Here is a 26,039-nt window from a genome sequence, read left to right on the forward strand (position 1 = left end):
AGAATACAGCCCTATGTTGGTAAAGTTACGCCCAGTCATTTATCATTTGCCCCATGGTAGCACATAGCGGCTCCCGTCATGCAGAAAACAATTAGGACTCTAAGGACATAAAATGGCAGTTGATTAGTTATAAGAACACATGCCTATTTTCAAGATACAAACCTCCTTTTTAATGACTATTTCCTCTCGCTTCTCCATGTTTTCCTGTTCCAGCTTCATGAGTTCTCTCTGAATCTTTTGACGTTTCATTTCCAAAGACAGCTCATGGTCATAATCATAATTAACTTCTCCATTATCAGAGTCTTTATTTAAAAAAAGATCACAGGCAATATATAAAATAAGTGGTCTTAAACAGTCATACTTCTCAAAAAAAAAAAAAAAATCACACCCGAGTGACTTATTTATGCAGACCTAATTTTCTAATGTAGACCAGGCCTTATACTTCAATTATAAGCACTTTGGGACAGGCAATGTCTTTTTGTCCTATGTTTGTACAGAACCTAGCAAAACAGGGTCCTGGGCCATAACTAGGGCTCCTAAGCAAATACACATCAAAATATTCAACTATTCAAAATAGCATGAAGTATTTCATAGTCACGTAGATATCACTTAAGTTCACTGGAAACCAGGATAACTTCATAGTCAGTCAGAACAAGTCAACTGTCTCCCCCAACAAAGGAAAATAGAAGTGGTGATCTTCCCCCAGAATTGTTCCGTCTCAATCCAAAAAAAACAGTTAGTACAGTTTTTTAGTTAAATGAAAGCTAAAAAATGACTGTTTGTGACTGACATCCTGGATACCAAAATCCTCTTTTTGACCATAGAACAAGGAGCAGTAGCAAGTAGCAAGCTTTCTTTTGTCACCCTGACAATGGGCTTCAACAATGATCTATATGGGCTATGTGCAAAGATAACTTAGTTTTTGTGCTCAATGAGACAGGCAAATGTAAAAATTGTTGTAAAATTGAGTCCTTTTTTATTTTAAATGAGTAAACACACCTTATTTCACTGATCAGCTGTTAATCAGCCACAACTGATGTAGGCTGGATTTGAACCAGTGACCTAGTTGTTAAAGGCCCTGCCAGCCAGTCATTGGCTGAGGGCCAATTTCTTTTTGCTTATGTACTGATCAAACAATTCTATGACCGATGTCTTGTTCATCAAGTTTCAAAACAGATTGAGAGAGAGGGCAGACAGTAACAATCTCTTGTTTTGCATCATATTTATCTTGGAAGGATTAGATTTTTAATGGTAGATGTGAGTAAATGTTGATTTCACAAACCAAATATATTTCTATTGATAATCAAAATTTATAGATAGGCAAAGAAAGAAAAATGCTCCTTGAGAACTTACAAAGAGTTTGGTTTAAGGATATTTACTTTATATATTTTGACATGTGATTGTGATAATTTGTGATTTTAATGGTTATAAAGCTTTAATTTTTTTAATATTTATGTCAACTGCCATTAAATTGAAATAGATACAAATCTTAAAAAAACGCTTAAAAATAAACCAATATCTACTGAAAGTATAGAAAAAAATCAAATTCTGCCAAGCCTAATTATATTACTTGGTCCAACCCAACCACTAGATTTATTCCTTGTCCACAGATAAATTGAAACAATCCTTATTCATCAGTAATTCATGAATAGTCAACATATCAGTCCATTGCTATGGACAAAACTTCCTACAAACTGATAATCTGTAGTATTTAGAATATTGTAATAGATTAATTGGAGAGCCTTACTTGAATTCAATTTACCTTCTCTATTGGTTTCCCAGTCTCCATTTTCCTCTTCACTTTCTGGAGTCCTCTCCTTTGTAATTTTGATGTCTTCCTTCTCTCTATGCCTTCCTCTTGAAGACTCTTTCTACAGGGGAAAAAATGCTGAATTAGAGTAACAATTTTTTAAAACAGAAGCCTGCAGAAGTAGATATAATTAAAATACTGTGCAAAATTTTTCTATAAAGCACAAACTAATTGTTTTCTTTAGTCTGATTAGTCGTCTTAGCTAAGAAGCAATTACACTGGAAAAATATTCTAATGTAATTTCATATAATCAGTGGATCGGGAGGAAAAACATTTATACAGGTGAAGTCAAAGACTTAAAGGTAGGCCAAGAAAGTGATGTTTACAATGGAGACTGAAAAAAGAGCAGATCGGTTTTAAAGACCAGAAATTTTTATATGAGAAATTTAGTGAACATTAAAAAGTATTATTAGAACAGCTAGAAAAAGAGTAATACAATGTTAAATGAGAATGGTTATGTGCATTTTACAATTTAGCTCCTGAGGACTGAACTGACAATTGATAACTAACTGCCTATTTCCTTAGAGCAGTGGTCCCCGCCATGGCGCCTGCTGGGGCATCTATGTGCACCCATGTACTGGCCGGCGGACGAGCATCTGTCGAAATGCCACCGAGAAGCAGCGTCATCCAGAGGCGTTGCCGCTGAAATGCCGCTGATTTTCGGCGGCATTTCAGTGGCGACGGTTCTTGATGACGCTCCTTCTTGGCGGCATTTTGGCGGATGCTTGTCCGTGGGCCACTGTGGCTCGTTGTCCGGCGCCCACCAGACGAAAAAGGTTGGGGACCAGTGCCTTAGAGGCTAAAGACTGTGGAAAATACCAGAAAGTCCTGTATGGAGGCGGGGTGGGGAATTAAAAACATATAATATGCTAAAGTTTTCCTGACAGCTTTACATCTGAACTACGTATTTTACTGGCCTAAACAAACTAAAGTCTTTTTACCTACTGTAAGGACACAGAACCCCATGGATCCACAAGGAAAACAGAGTCAATCTTACAGAAATTCTAAGGTCACCAAAAAGACAGCTGGCCTTGTGCTGCTCCTCTCCGCTCACCCAATCCCAGTAGCCAATGACAGCTGCTCCTGAGCTGCACTCTCTCTATGCACCCTTCCCAGAGCATTTTTTTGGGGAGGCGGGGGAGGAGGGGGAGAGAGAAGTATACTGGAGATCCATCACTTTCCCTCTGCCTACACCTCCTGCAAATGCGGTGCCTATTCTGCCTCTTTTTATGGGCCTTCTTGCAGACTTATAGAGCTCTTGTCTAGTCACAAGAAAAAAAAAAGTTACCCAGAAACCAACTAGGACACTTAATTTCTCTCTATTGGCAGCTTGAACTGGGTTTGATTTCAGACCTCAAACATCATCTTAGAATTACAGTGAGGAAATAAGATCACATAATCTCTCCCAACTGCACAAAATTCTATTTCTTGGTTTTTGCATTAATAGTTTTAAATGTTGTCTCAGTTAAGATTTTCATAGCTTCCAAGGCCAGAAGGGAGCATTATGATCATCTAGCGGGACCTCCTGTATAACACAGGGCATAGAACTTCCCCAAAATAATTCCTAGAGTTTATCTTCTAGAAAAATGTCTTTTCTTTTACAAAAGGCACTACCACGTGAAAGTACTGTGAATTTATTTGGCTTTGTGATTTCTGAAATAAATATGTAAATATGTTTATTTCAATGCATAGCTATCTGAAGTTTCTCTCTTTGATGCCTTGTTCAAAAGTTAAGTGAAATGCTTTCTCAAATGCTATACACATTATTTCTCAGACACATTGTTTCAAACATGTCAAAGGCAATTATCATTTAAGAACTCAGGTCAAACGTAATTAAAAGCAGCATGTGTTATATGAAGGGCTTGGTTTTAGTTTGCTTATTCATGGTTGGATATCTCAAAAAGGCTGGGCCACATCCTCAGCTGGTGCAAATCACAAACCTTCATAGACATAAGTGGTACTACACCACGTTCACACCTGCTGAGCATCTGACAATAACTTATCAAGCTTTCAAAGGAAAATTGCACCTGGTCTAAGGCCAAGTATGGAACATTTCAGCCAAAATACACATTTCTGAAAAAGACAGAGCCCTATTATAGAAATCTCTTAGCTGTGCAATTCTATGAACGAACATCATTTACAGCCTTTTTTCCTTAGAGATTCTTCATTTTCCTAGGTTCTTTTCCATCCAGTCTGCAAACACCCTCTTTCACAATGTTGGCTGCTTACATTCACCATTAATTACTTGCTATTTAATTAAGCAACAACATTAATGGAATGTGACATTGATGCTTCAGTAAAAATCTGACAGTGGATGTAACTAGCAATTTGAAGTTTGCACATATACTGGCAGATCCTCCACACATTGACTCCAATACAGCCCTACCTTCTCAAAGCCTATATACAAAGTAACTTGTCAACATAGCAGGTGCACTAATATGAGCCAGAAGGCCTGAAGACCAACACAACTTGTTAATACGACAGAACGTTTTATCCTCCAAAAATTAAAACCTGTATGCGATATACCTTGCCTAAATCTCTAATTCGTGTATTGCTGGAGCCCAAATTGCATTGTTGCTATTATTACAAATTCAACCAAGTCTAAGTCTCAAAAACAGCTTGCTTGTAGTCTTTCCTCTAAATAACAAAATACAGAATGGTAGTTGTGATGGGACAATCTGCCTTCTATAATACAATGGGGAACAAGAACATTTGTGAAAGCAGTTCCTCCTTTAATTACTGATAAATACAGTGAAAACAGCTAGGCAATCAGTTATGTAAGCTAATTTATTATTATTCTAGTTTAAGAAACATACAATACACCTGTAGTTATGCTAAACAACTTCATCCTTTCAGTTGCCAAAAAGAGATCAGAGCTTAGTAAGCACAGCCCGAAGAAGTGAGCTGTAGCCCACAAAAGCTTATGCTCAAATAAATTTGTTAGTCTCTAAGGTGCCACAAGTACTCCTGTTCTTTTCACTCAATTTATACATTCCTGTTGTTGAATATATGTATTTTTCTAGAGGATAGAATTAAAAAATCTAAGTTATTAATTCCCTAATATGTCCTGGATACCTACTACTTCCATGAGACTTAAAACAAATTCAGTGGTAAGTCTTGTACTTACTCATTTTAGTTTTTTATTGCACTCAAAAAAACATTGTTTTTGTTCCATCGAAGTATGCACCAGACTTGCTGAGAAACCCCGTAACCTTACTAATGTTGTCCTTATCCTCCTTTCTTCAACCTTCCCTAAAGGGATCGTACACTCCTCATTATTTGGGAGACACCTCTGGGCAAAGATTATGCCTTACCTGTATTTGGAAGGATTTAATACACTTTTGGGTGCACTGTAAAATAGTCAAGCCTTTCTGCAGATTGTGAAAAAGGAAGTACTTACTCAGAAAACTGAGAAAGAATAGTGTCTTTCACAGTACTTTAAAATATTTATCTTCTGTAACAACTTTATTAATGGAACCGTGGTATAAGCATAGACAATAATTTAGTAGCCCCCTCTCTATTTGGCTTCAGAGGCACAATGGGATCATTCATTATAAAATGTAGCTATTGAAAAAAAATCTGTTCCGTAGGCGTATGTTTACAAATGAAGGGCCTAATGCTGAAATTAAAGGGATCTGGTACGTAGAATAATACCAGATCTTAAGGGACCAATTCTGTGAGATGCAGAGTACACTTAGCTCCTAGTTAAATCAGAGTTGTAGGAGCTCTGCCCCTCAAAAAAGGTGTGCAGCACCTCAAAATTGGACTCTTATGGCCTGATCCATACCTAGGGCAATTTCCTATTAAAGTCAATGAAGTTTGCCTGGGTAAGGACTAGAGCAGTGGTTTTCAAACTGCAGGTCGCGACCCACTACAGGGTCACGGAATGTAAGGCACTGGGTCGCGGTGGCTCTGGTCAGCACCACCAACCGGGCCATTAAAAGTCCCATCGGCGGTGCTGCCTGTCTAGTCCCTACCTGTTCTGACACCGTGCTGCACCCCAAAAGCGGCCAGCAACAGGTCCGGCTCCTAGGCAGGAGGGGGTGGGGGGCCACAGGGCTCCACACACTGCCCACACTCTGAGCACTGGCCGCGGTGCCTGCAGGTGAGAGCTGCGAGGAGCCGCTTGCACACATCCGCCTAGGAGCCGAACCTGCTGCTGACCGCTTCCAGAACGCAGCATGGTCTGCGGTGCCAGGACAGGCAGGAAGTCTGCCTTAGCACCCTCACTGTGCCACTGACCAGGAGCCGCCACAGGTAAGCCTGCGCCCCAATCCCCTGTGCCCCAATCCCCTACCCCAGCCCTAAGCCCCCCCAACCCAGAACCCCCTCCTGCACCCCAAAGCCCTCATCCCTGGTCCCAGCCCAGATCCTGCACCCCCAGCCCAGAGCCCTGACCCCCTCCCTGACCCCAACCCCCTACCCCAGCCCAGAGCCCCCTCCCACATCCTGAACCCCTCATTCCTGGCCCCACCCCACACCCCAACTTTCTTCCCCAGCCTTGAACTCCTCCTACACCGCAAACCCCTCATCCCCAGCTCCACTGGGTCATGGGCATCAACAATTTTCTTCAACTGGGTCGCCAGAAAAAAAGTTTGAAAACCACTGGACTAGAAGACACAGCCATAAACCAGCAAAACAGATGTCAAGCCAAGAAGTTTCATAACCTTACTAATGTTAATTGAGACAAAGTTCATGGTTCTCCTGTATCCCGCAATTCATTTATACAAAACATCTTATGCTTACCTGGTGTAGTAATAACCTATCAGTACATTGCATGCAACAGTAGTATAAACTGCAACATGTACACAGATTCTAAACCACAGAAGGTTTGGAGTTTAGTACAATTAAGCGTCTACTGACTGTAGCTAGAATCTTTTGGACAAGCACAATACTATTTAGTTTTCATAACATATGTTACACTTCAAAGCACTGAACAAACACTGATTAATCTCCAAAGCTCCCCAGTGAGGTAGGAAGGTACTGACTCCACTTTAGAGAAGATAATGGAAGACAAAGTTAATGACTTTCCCTAGGTCAGCAAATCAGTGGTAAAACTGGGATTAGAACTCAGGTGTTTTTGTTCTGAGGCCCTTGTTTGCTGCATTATTAGACTCCAATGGTCTCTCTCATTCACATGGTCAGTAATTCCATTCCAGTCACAAATGTGTTACTGCATGCTGGTATCTGTTCTCATGTCAAACATTCAGATACCACAGTGATAGACAGGGTATAAGCACATGGATTAAACATACATACGCCTTACATTCCTCCCAATAATCTTGCCTAACTGCATGCTTTAAGACCTTTTCTCCCCCTCACCTTCATCTTGCCTCTACTCTCGGAACTGCCTCCCACTACAGTAACTCCTCCCTTAACGCTGCAGTTATGTTCCTGAAAAATGCAACTTTAAGCAAAACGATATTAAGCAAATCCAATTTCCCCATAAGAATTAATGTAAATGAGGGGGTTAGGTTCCAGGGAATTTTTTTTCACCGGACAAAAGACACACACACACACAGTAAGTTTTAAACAAACAATTTAATACTGGTACACAGTGATGATGATTGTGAAGCTTGGTTGAGGTGGAGGAGTCAGAGGGTGGGATATTTCCCAGGAAATGCCTTACTGCGAAATGATGAACTAGCAATTAACTGAGCCCTCAAAGATTAACTCTCACACTCTACAAGGCAGAAGGAATGGAGGGAGGGGAAACAGCATCGCAGACAGAGACAGAGACACACACCGCGTGTGTGTGTGTGTGAGAAAGAGATGTGCATTTCCCCGTTAAGTACACTGCCTTGTTAATTAGATCAGCTTGCTGAGACCCAGCTGCTGCCAGCAAGCTCCCTCCATCCTGAGCCCTGTCATGTGTCCCCCCGGCTCTATGGAAGATGGGGTAAGCGGGGTGCAGGAGCAGGGGAGAGGGGGGCACCCTGACATTAGCCCCCCTCTTCCTCCCCTCCTCCCCACACAGCAAGCAGGAGTCTCAGGGAGCAGCTCCAAGGCAGAGGGAAGGAGCAGCACATGGCAGTGGGGCGAGGGACAGCTGCAACTGCTAGCCTGCTGGGCAGCTGCTGCCCAGGGAACTTAGGGGAGTGGGGAGCTGATCGGGGGGCTGCCGGTCCACCCTGGTTCCAAGCCCCCACCAGCTAGTTGCAACGGACTGCTCTTCCTGAAAGCAGTAAACAAAGCAGACGTCTGCCAAATGGAGCATTGCACAACTTTAAACGAGCATGTTCCCTAATTGTTAACCGGGATGACTTTAAGTGAGGAGTTACTGTATGTGCAACCAAACCATCCACACACTCAATAAGTTATTTTGTGAAATTTCCCAGTATCAAGCCCCCAATTAGAATGTGTCTGCTCATAGTCACATTTGAGCTACTCTAAGTATTATACCTGTCTAAATCAGATTGTAAGCACAGGGATCTTGTCCCATTATTCGTAAAACATTTTGCATACACTTACATACAAAATAATTCCATACAAATATCTAGGAACATAAGATAGCCATATTAGATAAGAGCAGTTGTCCTCATAGACCAGTATACTCTCTCTGAAAGTGGCCAGGAAATAGATATGTCCAAGGAAGATGCAAGAATCCCCAGAATGGACAATTATGGAATATCCAGTCCATATGAGAAGTTTCTTCCTAATTTCAAGCAGTTATTGGTTAGCTGAAGCATGAGGATTTATATCCCTTCTAAAAAAAAGGTTTTTTTCCTGTCTAATGCAACTGTCTAGTCCTTTTATGAAACATACTAAGTTCTTGGACTGTGCCTTATGGCAATGAGTTCCCCAGGTTAGTTACGTGCACTGTAAGACATTTCCTTATTTTTACATTTGTTGTCTTTTAGTTTCATTGGAATACTCCATGTTCTTCTAGTATGAGAAAGTGTAAACAGGAGTGCCTAATTTATGTTCTATTTACCGTTCATCATCATATACCTCTATCACGTCCCCACTTATTTGGCTCCTCTCCGAACAGTGCCATTCTCACCTCATTGTTCATCTTCCAGACATCATCGTCTTCTATTATATCTTCTTTCAGATGGGGTGACCAGAATAAAACAGTGTTTCAAATGAGGGTGGACTATTAATTTACATCATGGCATATTTTAAGAATTATTTTCTATTCCATTACTTATACACCTTAACATTTGTTTGCTGTTTTGACTGCTACTGCACATTGAACCGATGTTTTCATTGAGCTATCCACAATAATCCCAGGTCTTTTTCCTGAGTGGTTGAAATTACTTTAAAACCCAGTAATGTGAATGAGTGCTTTAAGTTACTCCCTTTAATGTGCATTACCTTGCATTTGTTAACACTGAATTACATCTGCCATTGTACTGACCTAAAACTGCTTCCTTTTTAGGTCCCTGTGAAATTCCTCATAATTGTCCCTAGTTTTGACTAACGTAAATTTTTTTTTATCTTCTGCAAACTGTCTTCTTACTGTTCAACCATTTCTCCAGAATCTCTTTGGAGCACGCCATTGTGGAAAACTGACCATTTTTCTTTCTGTCATCTGTCTCTTGGCCAGTTTCTAATCACACCTTGACTGTTTAGTTCTTTCAGAAAGCTTTTGTTTCAAGAGAGACTACTCAAGTCCAATTTATGTCAATCAGTTCTCCTTTAGCCACTATTTTGTGGACAAATTTCAATTCTAGTAGACTATAGAAGCACAATTTTAATTTACAAGAGCTGTGCTCATTTTCCCTATCATATCATGTCCAAAGTGTTTCGTAACTAATTATTTCAAAATAAAGTTTACTTGTTTTTGATTCTCACCTTCACCTCTAGAGCTTTAGGGGGAAAGCAAGGAAAAAAAAAAGATCCAATTGTGCGACCATCCAGTCCTTTGGAATAGTAGCTATTATAAGAAGACTGTATATTTTCGTTAACAACTCAAGTCACTTCATTCTTCCTTGAGAACTCTTGGTTGTTTACTGACTGTCTTGGTGACCCATTGACATTTAACAATTTGTTCCCGGACCACCTCTTGACAACTCATTCTGTGACTTTGCCTCATCTTTAATACCTGAAGAAAGTACGTCGGGAGCAGCTATCTCCCCAACATCGCCTGTGATGAAGACTGATGCAAAGGAATAGTTTTGCTTCTCTGCAAAGTCTTTATCTTCCTTAATTGCTCCCTTTACTCACTGGTAGTTCAGCAGACCCACAACTTCTCTTGCAAGATTCCTGCTTTTGATATACTTAAAAGATTAGCTTGGGTTTTTTGTGTCTCTCTCTTCGGTCACTACAGGAATAGCAGGAATAGAACATTATGGCTGCCTAGTTAAGTGCTAAAAAAATGTGCACGTTAAGGTTGCACACAGCAACTAAGTCATACCTTTTTTATTCATGGGAAAAATACACTTTTCCCACTCTCCTTGTACTCAAGAACTAAACCATTTTTTCTCAAACTTAAATAAAATCACCTTAGTGTAGAGAGTTGACAGCACTGAAAATTTCAGCAAGTTATCAGCAACTGAAAATGAGGTTAGAATGGAAACCATTATGTAACTTTAGTGACAGCAGCTCCTGCTGATTCCTTTACATAGCAGTCTTTCAAATTTCCACTTACATACAGCAAGTTGCAACAGACCCAGAAGAGAAACAATGCCAATAATGCTCGCAGAATTAAAAACATTCCTTTAAAAGCAAAAAGGTTTTAGCCCTTACGGTGGTGAAAAAATTGTAAATACTTAAAAGAGTAAATCAATGTTGCAGCTGTTGTCCAATTGCAGAGGAGCGCTATCAACTTTGTCTCTCTTCATTAGCAATGTCAGTGGAGAAGGTGAAATAGACTTTGCTGAGAAAAAAAATTGATTGGAGGGGGTGGGATGGCAGAGAACAAGAATTGGTGAATTTGTTGCAGAGATAAAAACTGATGAACTAGGGTGAATGATGGGAGAATGGAGGGGAATGAAAACATGGAGTAGTGATTACATGGGCTTATGAAGGGGGTGTTTTCTAATAAGCAAGATGGAGTTGGGGGTGAGTAACAAGTAAATGATGTGTTATAATGCCAATAAGGGTAGGTGCTTTATACATGTCAGTGTTTAAAGTAAAAATGAGCTAGTAGGTGTTTGCCTGGGCTGGTACATTTTATTGACAATTTCAAAAGGTTCCGCTATATTGTTAAAAAGCTGCCAGTTTCACTCCAGAGGTAGCTGAATGTCAAAATTTTATAATACGCATTTCAGCTTGTGGATTTTGTAAAGAATTCAGGTAACTTTCAAGACAAAAAGTACTATACAGATGCAAGATAATATTAAATACTGTAAGGCAACTAAATATGAAATTAAATATTTTATAACACATTATTTAATATTAAACAATTCACAATGACCATATTTCTAGGACACACTAACCTACTGCTACTGAGGGAGGCTGGATATTCCATGCACTCCATTCTTACCCTAACGGGAGAGGACGATTCCTCTGTATTTCGTTTCTGTGGCTCAGCCTCCACGTCTTGACGCTTGTTCTTCATTCTCTCCCGAAGATCCCCAGTGGGCCTTTCTGGTGACCTGTATAAGGCAGAAACAGATACGATGTAGCTGCTTCCTTTTAAGGAAAAGGACACTCAATTTCCTTTACTGATTTTGTAACTAATTTTTATAGAAAAATCTGTTGACAAAATTTGATTTAAGTAATTCAGCCATGATGCCTCAGATCCCCACCCAGCAAAAGTGAGGAAAACTAATGAAATCTTAATGGGTTTGGTGTTACTAAACAGCTTTTGGAAATTAAGATCATGTAACAGCTTCCTAGCAGTCAAGAAAGACTGAACTTCAGGAACGGGTTGTTTTCTCACTGGAAGCAAAATGACTTAGCACAATATTGTATTACTAGTCCAATTAAACTGACATATGCAGGGCAGAGTGCACCTTGTAACTCAGATGCAGCATCACTTTCACAACTGTATTCAAAATCCCAGCCAGGCTGACTATGTCTGCCTTTCCTCAACTATTGTCTAGCTCTAGTTATCGCACTCATGACCCACTAAACCCTTCCAGTTATCTCTGGCCCTGTATATATTCAAAGATGCACTAGATTTAAAAGAAAAATCATACCTTTATTTAAACCAAGTGCAAAATCTTCTGTGAACAAATTATGAGCCTCCACACAGGGCTCTGCACTGGTTTAACTAAATCTTTGTTTAAACAGATTTAAAGTTAAACCAGTGCAACTCTGAACATAGATGAGGCCTTTGAGCAGACATCATTCAAAATTGCCACTCACCCATAGCCTTGGCCATTTTGCCAAAAAAAAAAAAAAAAAAAAAGGGGGAAGCCTACCTGAATTCAGGTTCCAACGACCTGCACCCTAAGGCCAGGACTACTTGCAATTTTTGTCCTGGTATAACTATCCTGATCAGGTGTATGATTTTTTTTTTAAACTGAAATAGTTATAGCAGTACAACACCCCTAGTTCGAATGCAGTTATGGTAATGAGGTGCCTTATGCCAGTATAGCTTATTTCCCCTCTTAGGGAATACCTTGTATCGATATAAGGCACGGCCTTTCAAGTTAAAAGCCATCTATTGTTCTCACCAAATAAACCTAGCTGAATACTGCACTGTGTGTATCTGCAATGGCTCTTAATTCCTACTGCAGATTCTCATCTCAGATAATTCTATAACATTATTAGCTTTATATCTTTACCAGCTTAGTTATAGCCACACTGAAAGATACTGATGAACTACTAGCTCCAGGAAGCCTGTCTGATATTTGAAATAATGAAACTTCCATTTGTTTCAGGACAGCAGTTTTCAACTGGTGGTCCGCAGACCCCTCGGAGCCCACAGACTATGTCTAAGGGGTCTGCAAAAGGTGACTATGAAAATAAAGTTTCAGATCCCAGAAAAGGTATTCCATTTTTCTCATTAATCAAAACTATATGACTAATCCCACCTACAGGTCAAAACCCAGAAATGTTATTGTTACCATAGAAGCCCATAGGTTAGCATCCTTTCTCACGCTGCATCAAATGCCATGCCAAGCACATGCAACATTTATAGTTGATTTCTGTTCAGTCAGTTTTCAGTCTAAGGTAGGGGACCACAGGTTGAATTTTCAAACAGGTCTACACCTCCATTTGAAATTTTTTAGGGCTCCACAAATGAAAAGGGGGTTGAAAACCACTGTTCAGGGCATTTGTTTTTTTCCTAGAGGGATTTGTGTTGTCATTAGGAATGATAGATTTCTATATTTTTTGTTGGGTTGTTTCCCCATTATAGAATAGGTCTATTTCCTGTACATGCAGCTATTTAAGAAAAAAAATAAAATTTGCTTCTACTTTTAAAAATTGCTTGTTTGAAGCCTTGTTATTTATGTTTCAATTTCCTCTTCTGCAATATTTCCATAATTAAAATGTTAAACATGGCCATAAGGTAATCTTAAAGAGATCCAATAAAAAGGACAGTGACTCCTATTTATCCTCCTCCTGCTTTTAAATATATTTAACGTGCAGCAAAATTGTACACACACGTCATTTTCAAGTCAGAGGAAAGGTTCAACCGTAACAGGGGGTTTTCAATCTGCTCTTTCCCAGCAGTACTAATCAACAAAATACCCTGCACATAAATATAATTAAAAGTCACCTTCCTAGCATGCATACTTGCACCATATTTTAAATTTATAGTTTTAAGTAAATTATTGCTCATTTTTAAAAGTAAGTTTTAATCCTCTAAAAAACATTCCTTTGAGCTGTATCAATATTTCTTCAAAGACGCTGAATATGCTACTTGTTCCCTCTACAAACAGCTTTCAGCATTACAAAAAGGGGTATTTCTTTAATGTTCTTTGTGTCTATTTTATTTAAAAATCAGTTCCATCAAAAATCCCAAACTTGCTACATGAAGGAGCAGGACTTGTGGAATTGACCAAATTTCATTTACATGGCAGAGAGATTACATATATAATCTAAAGATGACATATTTTGCCCCAACACCACTGGTTGAAGCATTGTTCTCATAATACCCTCTGTGGACAAATCAGAGAAGCAACAGAACCTAGTGAGAATGCAACTCATGTACCTGCCAACAGAAAGAATCTGATGCTACTAGAATGCATAAGGCTTTCTCCTTAAGTTTCAGGATAAATGGAGAAACCCACCAAACCCACCACTCTCAATACACATTTCTAAGTTGGAAAAAGCTGGAAACCAACAACAGCTCAATTTATTTAGGCATTATTCAAAACTACTTTAAGATGAGGAAGGCCATCAGGAAATTAGAAGCAGAAAAAAGCCTTGTGAGGCTGTCATCTTTTATTGCTTTGGGAGATGCAATTCACGGAGGTGAAATAAAGGTGAACCCTTTCCTCCTGCAAATAATAAAACATAAAGACAGTAGAAATAAGTAATTTGGTGAAACTAAGTTAATAGGTTTACTCCTTAGCAGGTGGTTGCTTAGGAGGCATTGGCTGGTTTGGGTACTTTGGTTTAGGGCACAGGGAAAAAAAAAAAAACACCACCCACGAACTGACTGGAATTTTTTAGTAAATTTTCTGCAGCTGTTTCATCTGGTGCACCGGAAGTTGTTTCTTTTAAATAACGTTTGCTCCTTTAAAAGGTCTTAAGTTTTCTATATAGTACACAAGACAGAAATTCCTGCATTATGAACACTAAATGTAAGGTTTTAGTTCCACAGGTGATTCCAATTAAGTGTGCATGTTATAGTATACAAAGGATTCTACAGCTGTCTCCAGTAACAATTTTGAACAGAAATACCTAACAAAATACCCTTCAGTAAGCCTGTATTTTCTCCAGGGACTTTTACATAAGATACACAGATGGTCCATATTTTAACTGTGTCTACACTAGAGAATTTCACCATATCAAGGTTTCATGTTGCAGCTAAGCACTTTTAGCACCATTACTTCCTGCAGCAGTTCAACATGTTCATACTACACAAACCAAGCTGCGTAAACCAGTGCATGTGTCCACTCGCAACAGTCCTTCCAATTGTTTTGGGCACCATTGTGGCACCTATCCAATAATGCAAGCAGTTTGATTTTATATATAAACTACACACAGACATCCACAATGTACATTTATATATAGTGTATATTCTATGTGCACATACTATGCTTGAGTGGTCGCGAGACCGTAATTAAGATTGTGTCAGTTTTCAGTTCATCTCTCTCTTTATTAGTTGTGCCTCTCAATATATCATACACATATTTGTACCTGTTAACCTTATGCTGTATTTGGTTTCATCAGTGCTTTGTTACAACAATTGTTTCAAGTGGTTTTGTACAGCGTGCATAGTTTGCGATGAGCGTGAGCTGTGCCTTCAAACAATTCTATGACAACAATATTGCAGAAGGCAACCAGATCTCCCTACACCTGCTGATGACGCTATGTGCCTGGATTCCTCTGTAACAATCCAGGATACAGGGGAAAGACATCTCTCCAAGTCCAGCCAGTCATCTTGTACCTCATGCCCCACCTCATGAAATGAGCCCTCAAGATGGTGTACCAGACATCAGGTAGTACATAAGGAGTGCCAAACAACTGGCTACTGAGGTACCATTAGCAGGTAAGTAAAGAATTAGGATTCACTTTGGGATTGTCGAGTAACTCTGATGTCTCAAAGATAGGGCTCAGCCAGCTGTCTACTGTGATGCCATCCTTGTCCCTCAGTAATGAACATATAGTAATTTATTGGGTTGTTATTAAATTCTTAATTTTCTCAAGAGAAACGCAGTATGTGTGTCGATGTGTCTGTCTGATGATCTATTTTATATTGTGCTTGTCACGAACAGACCAAGACCCATGGGAAGAGAACAGGGAATGTTAAAGTTCAAATAAAGTTTTATGTTAACATTTCTGAAGTTTGAAGAAGCTAACAAGTGTCTTGTTTTCCTACCGTAGGAGGATGGCCTGAACTGCGAAGTGTGTAATGGTCAGGATAGATATATTAAGTACCACTGTGGCTTCTTTTGGGCAGGCCTGGAATTGCAGGGACAGGTGGCAATGTTTTCTGCTACCAAAGTTGCTTGCAAGACAGTCATGGGACTACGCTGAGAGGATCAGCTGACCCAGTGCAACCATAAAATCTGGGCTTCCCAGATACCGTAGCACTGACAATGTCTGAGCTGAAATAGTGCAGACGGAAGCATTTACAAGACTTACTTGGAGACAGTATAACTGTACGGGTTCTTGGAACAGTGTTTGACAGACGTTCCCTGATACAAAATGGTACAGAAGATGACAACATTCCTTAGTGTAGAACAGACTCTTTTGTGCCTTGCTAAGACCTATAGATGAGTTAAAGCAAGCTTCCAAATACTCTGGTCGCTCACTTATCCAAAGTTCACAGTCAGTAAGCAGCAAGCTATACAATTTGACTTTCATATAACTTATAGGAGAAAAAAGTTAATATAAATAAAGATGTAAACCATTATTCCTGAATACCAGTGATAACTTCATGCCTTCATAAGAAGCAAAAAATTAAAAACAAAAAAACAAAAAAAAAACCTGCTAGCCATTAAAAGTAAACAGCTTAAAAAAAAAAAAAGTGAGTAAGAAGGGCTATACACTCAATACTCCAAATACTGTAGCAAGGGAAAGTGACATTCAGCACATAAAGGTAAGTTTAGAATCATTTACATGTAAAGCACTTCTCTTCCTTTGCTCTTTGGAGAATTCAGCACATAACATTACAGTAAGTTCCCTTGCATACTGAGAAAAAAGGTTAAAGATAACCTGTATTTTGTATCCCAGTTGCTACAGTTTTATAAGCAATGAAAGTTAAGATGGTTTTAAGATTAAGGCACAGAAATGGGAAACAGCCAGGAATAGAACCATAATATCCATGCCAGACATCCTGTTTGACCTTCAACAAGTCACTTAACTTCTGTGCCTCAGTTTATGCATCTATAAAGTGGGGCTAGTTTCTACCTCAAAGGGGCATTGTGAAGCATTATTAATGTTTGTAACATCTTTGTATGAAAGGTGCTGAAGTGAAAATTATTAAATCATTTTTCCCTTCAGAAAGAATGATACAGACTTACTGAATACAGTTCTGGTTAGGTAGCATGGACTCATGCTACTACACAGTGCACTTTCTGAAAGATAGCACTGGGTATATTATAAGACATTATAAAGTGCATTGATTTTACTTAACAACATAGGCACATTTTTTCAATCTCTGCTGGACATTTGTCTGTAGAGGTAGTCATGAAACCACATTTTCCTATCCTAGCACAGTGGTTCTCAACCAGGTGTACATCAACTCATCTAGATATTTGCTTAGTTTTACAACAGGCTACATAAAAAGCACTAGTGAAGTCAGTACAAACTAAAATTTCATACAGATGACTTGTTTATATTGCTCTCATACACTATACACTGAAATGTAAGTACGAGACTTACATTCCAATTGATTTATTTTATATATAATTATATGGTAAAAATAAATAAGCAAACAATTTTTCAGTAATAGTGGGCTGTGACACTTTCGTATTTTTTTGTCTGATTTTGTAAGCTAAGTAGTTTTTGAATGAGGTGAAACTTGGGAGGTACGCGAGACAAATTAGATTCCTGAAAGAGGCACAGTAGTCTGGAAAGGTTGAGAGCCACTGTCCTAGCATGTTTCTTCACAACCGGAGAAAAAGAATAGCGACCTCACATACCAACAAAAATACTGTTACTGGTGAAGGCAAAGGGATATGGGCTGTGATTTTGAGAGTATTGCCTTAAACAGTTGCAAAACAGCATTTTAGTAGAGGATAGAGAGGCAGACAGAAGTTGCAGTGACACACTACACAAAAATCCATTTATTAAAGTACTTGCATGTCCGATTTCAAGGCAGGTTAAAACACTATTGTGCAAAAGAAGTTAATCTGCATCCAGAGCACTTTATTAATTCTTTTTTAAAGTTACACACACAAGAAAATCCAGGGAAAACCCACTGCATCTTGCCAAGTTATTTGTTTCCAGCAGCTTCACAATCCAATAAGGTTATTGATAAAACATACCATTAGGCACACCACAGCATTTAAAATTTTTACAGAAGACATACTTGAAAAAGTTATTTTCCTACAGCATGTGAACAATTCAAAGTGAGTTCTTGATTTACCTTCTATAACTGCTGCTATAGCCTTTACCTCGTGGTGAAGGGCCATGTACGAATCTACATGTGTTCCCATAGAGGCAGTTGCCAGTCTTCAGCCAGTTACGGCACTGTGTCTAAGAGACAGACATTACTAGGTGAATTTCACACTCATTTCTGGAAATACCATTGGTGTGAGTGTGGCAGAACAAACAAATGAGTCCACATTTACTCCCATTTATCTGAGATTTCCATCCACCAGTAATTTACTTCATTAAAAACCAACAATGAGCATTAAGTCTGCCAGATAAAAAATTTAGGTTTATAAAAATATTAGTAAATGTACATTGTTACCGCTCCTCACTAGAAGCTGGAACACCACAAGTAATTTGAAAATCTAAAGATTAATATCTTGAACATCTATGTGTGAATGTGTTCTCTTTACCTTTACTAACATCACTAATGACTGAATATTCAGTCAGTACTCATGAACAACTCTACCCACTACTTATGTCCTGGAAGAGAAGACGCTGGGGTGGGAAGGAAGAGAAGAACACTTTTACAACTCACCTCTGCAGTACTTCCAGTGCTGGGTCCAAGCCTTTCAAACACACTGGGTCTTCGGGATGTGCTATCGGATATGGTCTTGGTATTTTCCACTGTGACCTTCCTTCTAATTTTTGACATTTTGTACTACTTCAACCAAAAAAAAAAGCAAAACTGTAAAATCCTTTAGTTTGGAGCTATTGTCACTGAATTCACAAGTAAAAAGAATATATTATGCTATAAATTACAGGACAGGTGACGAATAAAGGAATAGGAGAATCATAAATAAATGGAATGTACCTGACTAAAAAGATGCCTTTGAGTACTAATAAAATTGGTATAAACTAGTCAACTGAACATCAACAATGAAAGTTTTTAATTTTATTTTATGGACCTGCTTTGGATTCCCCAACATCCCCCTTTGGGAGAACATCAGATGCTGTTCTGCTCATTCAGGCAGCAAACATACAGAACAGCTGCTTTCTTTGGGCACATGTGTTTGGCCATTACCTCAGTGATTTCAAGTGTAAAGAGCACTTTGAATGGTATTTAACCACTCTTTCCAGAGATGGGGTTTGACTGGTAAAGAGGGCTCAGAGTTTGGCAACGTACTTTTCTAAGGAACTCCCATTGCTCCCCTCACTGTTTATGAGAGCTTATTGGCAGCCATCCCCTCCTCTCCCCTCCCCTACTTAAACCAGCATGCACAATAAGCATGGCTAGTAATTGTATGGCTGTTTGCAACTGCTGTGCTTTAAAGAAAGAATGCTGATGTACTTCTGAAATCCTTCTGATCACTAAAAGAACTGAATACATTTTGCAAACAAATACACCTTATGCTTGACAAATCTTCCTAGCCATAATCTGTCTTACCTGGGAGCAAGGAGAGAAGCTATAAGGGGAGAGGAGGATATGAGGCAGGAGAAACAGGCTACAAAGAAAGGAGAACTGAGAAATGATTCTCCATTTGTTTAAACGACATCAATTTATACAGAAAAAATCAGCTTGGGCAAGCCAGTTTGTGCAAAAACAATCCACAACCAGTTAAGAAAAATGCATTACATAAGGAAAAAATGCCACTGATGTAACCTACATTTTAGATCTGGCACCTTTGACAATGTCTTGATTTCTTCACTACACTGAGACTTCGTTATCTGAATGTTGGCTCTTTCCCTGAGCTTTAACTTCAGCACAATGTTCTCTCTGTAGAAAACTATACACTGAAGTCCTTAAGCTCTTTAACTCTTCTATAAACTGCAGGAGATACTTAGGGCTCTGCAAGAGGCTTTCCCAGTCCCCTGACTATTTATTCAAATCTTTGTTTGGGACATAAGATTCTTTCAGATAATCAATGTTCACATTACCACGTTTTTATTATATGTGCAACGTTGCTACATGCTGTGAGAGAAGTTAATTGTAGGATGTACCAGAGATTAGAAACAATGGTTAACATTTATTAATGATCTGAAGGGTGAAGTAAGACAGCAAAATAGTAAATCTTGCCAGTAACAAGAAGTTATTTAGGTTAGTAAAAACTGTGGAGAATATTGAGGAACTCCAGAAAGTTCTATTGAAGCTAGAAGACTGAGCAATATAACAGCAAATGAAATGTAAATAAATGCAATGTAATGCACAACGGGAGAAATTATTTCAATTTGTATATAGACGATGAGTTCAAATTAGCTCAGTCTTCTGAGAAAATAATTAGGAGTCATTGTGGATAGCTCAATGTGCAGCAATGGTTAAAAAGTCTAAAGATAAACTGTCAAAGTTAGAGAGTAAAACATCAAGTCTAGACTAGCCCAGCTCCCTTCCAGTTCAAGGTTGTTCCCTACAGTTTATCCAGGTTTCGTTCACTCTAATTTAAGGTACCATGCAATTAGATCCTTGGATTGGGGTGGAAGAGAATACAGAATATATTAAAAAGGCATTGTATATATTAACAGTAAGACCACACATCAAATACTGCATTCACTTTCACAGGCTTAAAAGAGACATCTGAAACAGAAAAGTTTAGAACTGTACTAAAGACGGCATGGGAAGGGGAGAGGGTGAACATATGAAAGGTGAGTAAAATATATAATGATATATGGAATAGGAACACACTGATAAGGAGTTCCCATTCATCTTGCCTTATAACAAGAATGCCCCTTTATTTTCAAAAAAAACAAAGGCAACAAACAGAACTGGTTATTTTTAATTTACTCTTCACTCAACAACTAGTAGACTTTTGGAATTCACTACCACAGAAAAGTTAAGACGACTGTCAATTTTAAAAGGATAGATCTTTTATAGTATTGTGATAAGAATAGTGTACTTATGAGTAACCTTCACAAAAAAATTACACTTTGGATTGTAATTTCTTCATACTCTTTTGAACCAAAAAGAATTTTTAGTTAAATTCCATTCAGCCATTTGAGTTTTCTGAACATGGAAAAAGTGTTTTCACACTTCAAGTTTTTTTTTTATTTTAATGGAGTTTTGTATGCATGTGTTCAGATAACGCAAGATTGATTCCATTTTTAAATTTTGGCACGTATCCAGCTGTCAATGAAAATCATGTACTTTGCTAACTGAAAAAAAAATTGGTGAGACAAAACATTCCAAGCGAAAACAGCATGCTATGAGCGCACAGCATGTTGCTTTCAAGGACCATCAAAGTGCACATAAGAGTCTCAATCCTCTGTAAACAGATCTGAATGGTCAGATCCTTGACCTACAGTAAAGGCCCACTGACTTCCATGGGGATCCATGCATTTGGAGCCAGTTGCAGGATCAGGGCACAGGCATGGTTATCTAGACAGAGACAAGTATATCTGAGAACTAAATACACTGGAACACACATTTATGAAATTAAGCAGAATGCATTTATTTGAATGCACAATCACTATTTTTTTATTCTTCAGCAACCACGGAAATTAAAAGCATAAAATACAGTTGATATTTTACATGCAAGTAGTGAGGGAAATTGTTTTTTGACTATGTTGTGGCAAGAGTAGGAACATTCCCTTTGCCTCCCTCCATATGCACTCTTGTGTAGGCAGAGGGAGAGCAGGATTCCAAAATTTTAAGGGGGAAGTTTTATTTCTGACTCTCTCGGCCAACAATTTAACAGATAGCCAAGAGCAACTGAAATGTAATGTCCCCATAAAATTCAGCAAATTACTTTAATTCTTCCTAGGTTCTCTAAGAAGTGCTCTTATACTTGCTTGACCACAGTCCAAAAAAATCAGTCCTACAATGATCACCAATGCAGTTCAGACTCCTAATCCCATTTGGTCTGCTTCTGTGCCTCCTCTTTCAACTTTTAACTTGTTCAGCAAATGTTAATTGAGCCTCAGTGAGGATAGAGCCATAAGCACTCAACAATTACCAACTCGGTCAATAAATACATTAAATGCACAAAATTGGGAAATATCTTTTTTAAATTAATGTAATTAGAAGGAATAATTGTTAATTATTTATTTCAGTGACATAACTTAGAAACTAAATACATTTAGGAATATTTAGAAGTTTGCAACTTCCATGACATCTCACCACTATTAGTGAATATCACAGAAAAAAAATAATGAAAATGGGACAGGGAAATCAATTTTATAATACTTAATCAATTTACAGGGTTCATTGTATTATTTAAACTGCTTTTTTCCCCCCTTACATGTATATAATATCCAAAGGCGGCACTATAAAAAAATAAGAATACACTATCAACACTATTATACCTTATTCTCTTGTAGATATTTCTATACCACTCTGCAGTACAAAAGGTGGCTTATTATTAATGAAGCTTTTTCAAATGCATGACATAACATTTAGTGAACAGAATTCATTGTATTACTATATTGCAAATGAATTAACATGTACTCCCCCAATAATGCATCTGTATCCATTTGTTATCTCTTTCTTATAGGTGGAGCGTAAGCTCTCTGAAGCAAGGACTGTCTTTTTGTTCTGTTTTTTTGGGGGGTCCTGATCCATGACTGTGGCTCCCAGGCCCCACAAAAATACAAATAATGATGTTGGGGTAATATTTTCCTTGATACTTCTGTTAATGATAATGTGTAACAGGTGGAATGATTTAAATCAAAGTGATTTAAATCAAAAAGCAAGAAACCGTAACTTAAATCATCGATTTTAATGTTGTTTTGCATTTGTACTTTTTAATTATTTTCCTAAAGAAAGGTTGAGTCTCATTAGCTGGTAACCATTAAAATATGTTGATCTCCAAGTAAATACAGCCTTTACACAAAATTTGGTGCTTCCAGAAGGATACACTTTATCTATAAATACTTATTTAAGCTGTTACAGTAAAAGTTTTGTTATCCAGCATGTTAAAGGCATGGGGAGTGCTGGTAAGTCAAAAATTCCGGTTAACTAAGAGAGGGAGTTTGGATGCAGGAGGGGGCTCAGGATAAGAGGTTGGGGCACGGGACGGGGCGCCAGATTCAGCCGGTGCTCACCTAAGGCAGCTCCCCGCAAGCAGCGACATGTCCCTGTTGCTCTAGGTTGAGGGGTGGCCAGGCGGGTCTGCACGCTGCCTCTGCCTGCAGGTGCCGCCCCCGCAGCTCCCCTTGGCCGCAGTGCCCGGCCAATGGAAGCTGCGGAGCTTGCTCCCAGGTAAAACAGATTGTGGGGGCAGCGGCAGCAGGGACATGTCACCACTTGCAGGGAGGGGCCCAAGGTGAACACCGCCCAGATCCGCACCCCAAAATTCCCCTCACGCCCCAACCCCCTGCCCCAAGACCCTCCTGCACCCAAACTCCCTCCCAGAGATACAGCCCCACACCCCCTCCCGAAATGCCAGTTTCTAGAGCTTTCCAGCTGGCAAAGTGCCGGATAACATAGCTTTTACTGTATATAGTTTAACTTCCGTTTATTTGGAATCTTATTTTTTACCTTTTTATGATGTTAGAAAATGGATGCATTTCTTGTTTATTAGATGATTTTTTTTTTAAAAAATATGAATTGTGTCAAACTATTTGGATGAAAACAAATTCAATTAAATGCAGAAAGAGCATTTTGATTTTTTTTTAAATTAGTTTAATAAATTACCTTACAGGTACTGAGTATGTAAGAAAAAAGTTTATCAAAACATGTTTTGCATTTAGAACTGATTTATTAAACAAAGCAAGTATTATCTGTAGTTAGTGAACTGAACTGATTGTTTCTGGTCACCATGTCGTACAAGATAGTCATTGAACTGAACTAGATGAATAAACTAAAATGAAGAAAACATTCTCTCTACACCTACAGAAGAGATGACTGCTGTCAAAAGCTGGTCTAGTACTTCAACAAACTCTGGTTCTCGGTGCTTAGTCAGTGATTTCCACCAGTTCAGTGGTTTGACTTTCTTCTATAGTAAACATGTACTGCTTAATATTAAATTTATTTTAATAGATTATAATAAATGTAGGCCTTAATAAAAATTGACAATTTCACATTTAATTTAAATATTTTTTTAAAAAAATAATAAGATGGCATTTAAATAAAAAATTAAATTTCAATAAAAATCTATTTTTTAAATCATTGTTTTTTATTACACTCTTGAAGGAGACTACACCGCAGGAGGGGGGACCGAAGCCTGAGACCACCCAAGCCCCACCACTCAGAGGGCAGGACGGGGGGCAAAGCCAAAGCCCCACTGCAAAGCCGAAGTGCAAAGGATTCAGCCCCAGGTAGGGGGCCTGTAACCTTAGACCCACCACCCAGGGCTGAAGCGCTTGGGCTTGGGCTTTGGCCCTGGCCCCCAGCAAGTCTAAGCCAGATCTGGCAACCTCATGAAAATGGGGTTGTGACCCACTTTGGGATCCCAACCCACAGTTTGAGAACCGCTGCTATAAATAATGTCCCATTAGAAAATATGTCTTTTTTAAAATTGAAAATATTAAAAAAAATTAACTGTACACTGATTATGCTACAATATTCTGGAATATAACAAACTAATGTCATTAAGAGATAAATGACACATTTTGCCACACATAGTGCTAAAAAAAGGTTAAATGTTGTATATTAATATTCAGATGGCCAATTTTCAGATGCATAACATACAAAAACTGTAATGTCTACATAAAAGTAAAACCAAATTACCAGTCTTCAAGTTGCAAATGAAAACTTGTGTCTGGCATTTTACAACCCTCTGCTATGAACATGTCTTCTTATTTAAGTTAACTACACCTTTTATTTAACACAAAGCATTCCTTTATCATCTTAAATGTATAAACCAGTAATGGTAAGTAACTGACAGCAATATGTTTACATTTGTGAATTGGGGTTAGCCAGCTTTTGGTAAAATGCAACAATTCAGTCCCTAAGATTACAGAAAAAGGTAAACAAAAAAGAAGTACGGATGCTGTCTTATATGCATGGTATTTCACATTTTCTCTGAAAAGGTAGGGAGCCACTTCCCAAAACAACTTTTACCAGACTAAGGCCTGGTCTTCACTATGGGGAGACTGACGCTGCTGGGATCGATTTAGTGAAAACCCACTAAATCAACGGTCAACCCCGTTATTCCAGCTCCCCAAGAAGATTAAGGTAGATTGACCAGAGTCTCTCCCGTCGAGGCAGCACAGTGAAGACACCATGGTAAATTGACCTAAGCTACATCAACTCCAGCTACTAGCATAACATCTTAGGTCGACTTAGCCCTGTAGTGAAGACAAGCCCTTTGTCTTTAAATGCAACCAGCCAGTTCCCATCACGTTCCATTCAGTAGCACACAATCTACTGTACAGTAGAAACTAGACTTCAAAAGGTCCTGAAGCAGTCCAATCTAAAAAAGCAATTGTCTAGGTCTAGTGAGGATCCAGTAGAGATCCCTAGGTGTGATGCTGGGGACAAAATGAAGAATCTATAATACTAGTCACACAGGTTCAGATCCTCAAAGATATGTAAGCACCCGACTCCTGTTGATTTCAATGGGGATCAGGCACCTAAATGCCTTTGAGGATCTGTGTCATCAGCGTACACCAGTGTTTTCAAAGTATGGGTCACGATCCAGTACTGGGTCGCGGAATGTCAGGCACTGCGTCGCCTTGCTGATTAAAATTATAAAGATCGTTGCCATGCAGCAGGAACCTGGAGAGAAGAGAGGTAGGAGGTGGGCAGGAACTGGGGAGAGGCGCAAGTTGGGGCTTGCAGGGCTGCTGCAGGCCTTTCTCCCAGCCCCGGAGCTCACTGCTGCCCTTGGGGAGAGGGGGACCCTTCCCCCGGAACTCCATGCTGCCTGCCAGCAAGGGGAAACAGGAGCCCCTTCCCCCAGAGCTTCGTTCTGCCTGCCAGCAGGGAGAGAGAGAGAGGCTCCTTGCCCAGAGCTAGCTGCTGCCGGTGGGGAGAGGGCTGGGGGGAGTCCTATGGCCCCAGTCCTGGGGCAGCCTGCCTGCACCCCGAGCTCCTCATCCCTGGCCCCACCCCAGAGCCCTCACCCCCCCCCCCGCATCCCAACCCTCTGCCCCAGCCTTAAGCCCCCTACTGCATCCTGAACCTCTCATCCCCAGCCCCACCCCACAACCCTCATCCCCACACACCATCCTCTGCCCTACCCTGGGCCACCTCCCACACTCCTTACCATAAGCTTACTAAGACTAATGTTCTAGTGTTAGTTATGTA

General features: G+C 39.3%; 1 protein-coding gene across 11 annotated transcripts in view; it reads right to left on the minus strand.

Annotated features, from left to right (window-relative positions):
• ZC3H13 (zinc finger CCCH-type containing 13) overlaps positions 1–26,039 on the minus strand; it is a 57,228-nt gene that overhangs the window by 29,914 nt on the left and 1,275 nt on the right. For 2 of the 11 annotated variants that reach the window (XM_065581227.1, XM_065581224.1), the window contains exons 2-6: positions 18,456–18,581; positions 17,913–18,022; positions 11,241–11,352; positions 1,763–1,871; positions 163–302 (exon numbers count right to left, since the gene is read on the minus strand). In XM_065581227.1, the coding sequence (XP_065437299.1) occupies positions 163–302; positions 1,763–1,871; positions 11,241–11,352; positions 17,913–18,022; positions 18,456–18,572 (588 nt within the window). In that variant the 5' untranslated portion in view covers positions 18,573–18,581. The remainder of the gene's footprint in view (positions 1–162; positions 303–1,762; positions 1,872–11,240; positions 11,353–17,912; positions 18,023–18,455; positions 18,582–26,039) is intronic. The other 9 variants (XM_042842704.2, XM_024104405.3, XM_065581223.1 and 6 more) reach the window with 5 other exon arrangements.

This window comes from Chrysemys picta, chromosome 1 (genome assembly GCF_011386835.1).
Source record: "Chrysemys picta bellii isolate R12L10 chromosome 1, ASM1138683v2, whole genome shotgun sequence".
In the NCBI taxonomy this organism is placed as follows: Eukaryota; Metazoa; Chordata; order Testudines; family Emydidae; genus Chrysemys; species Chrysemys picta.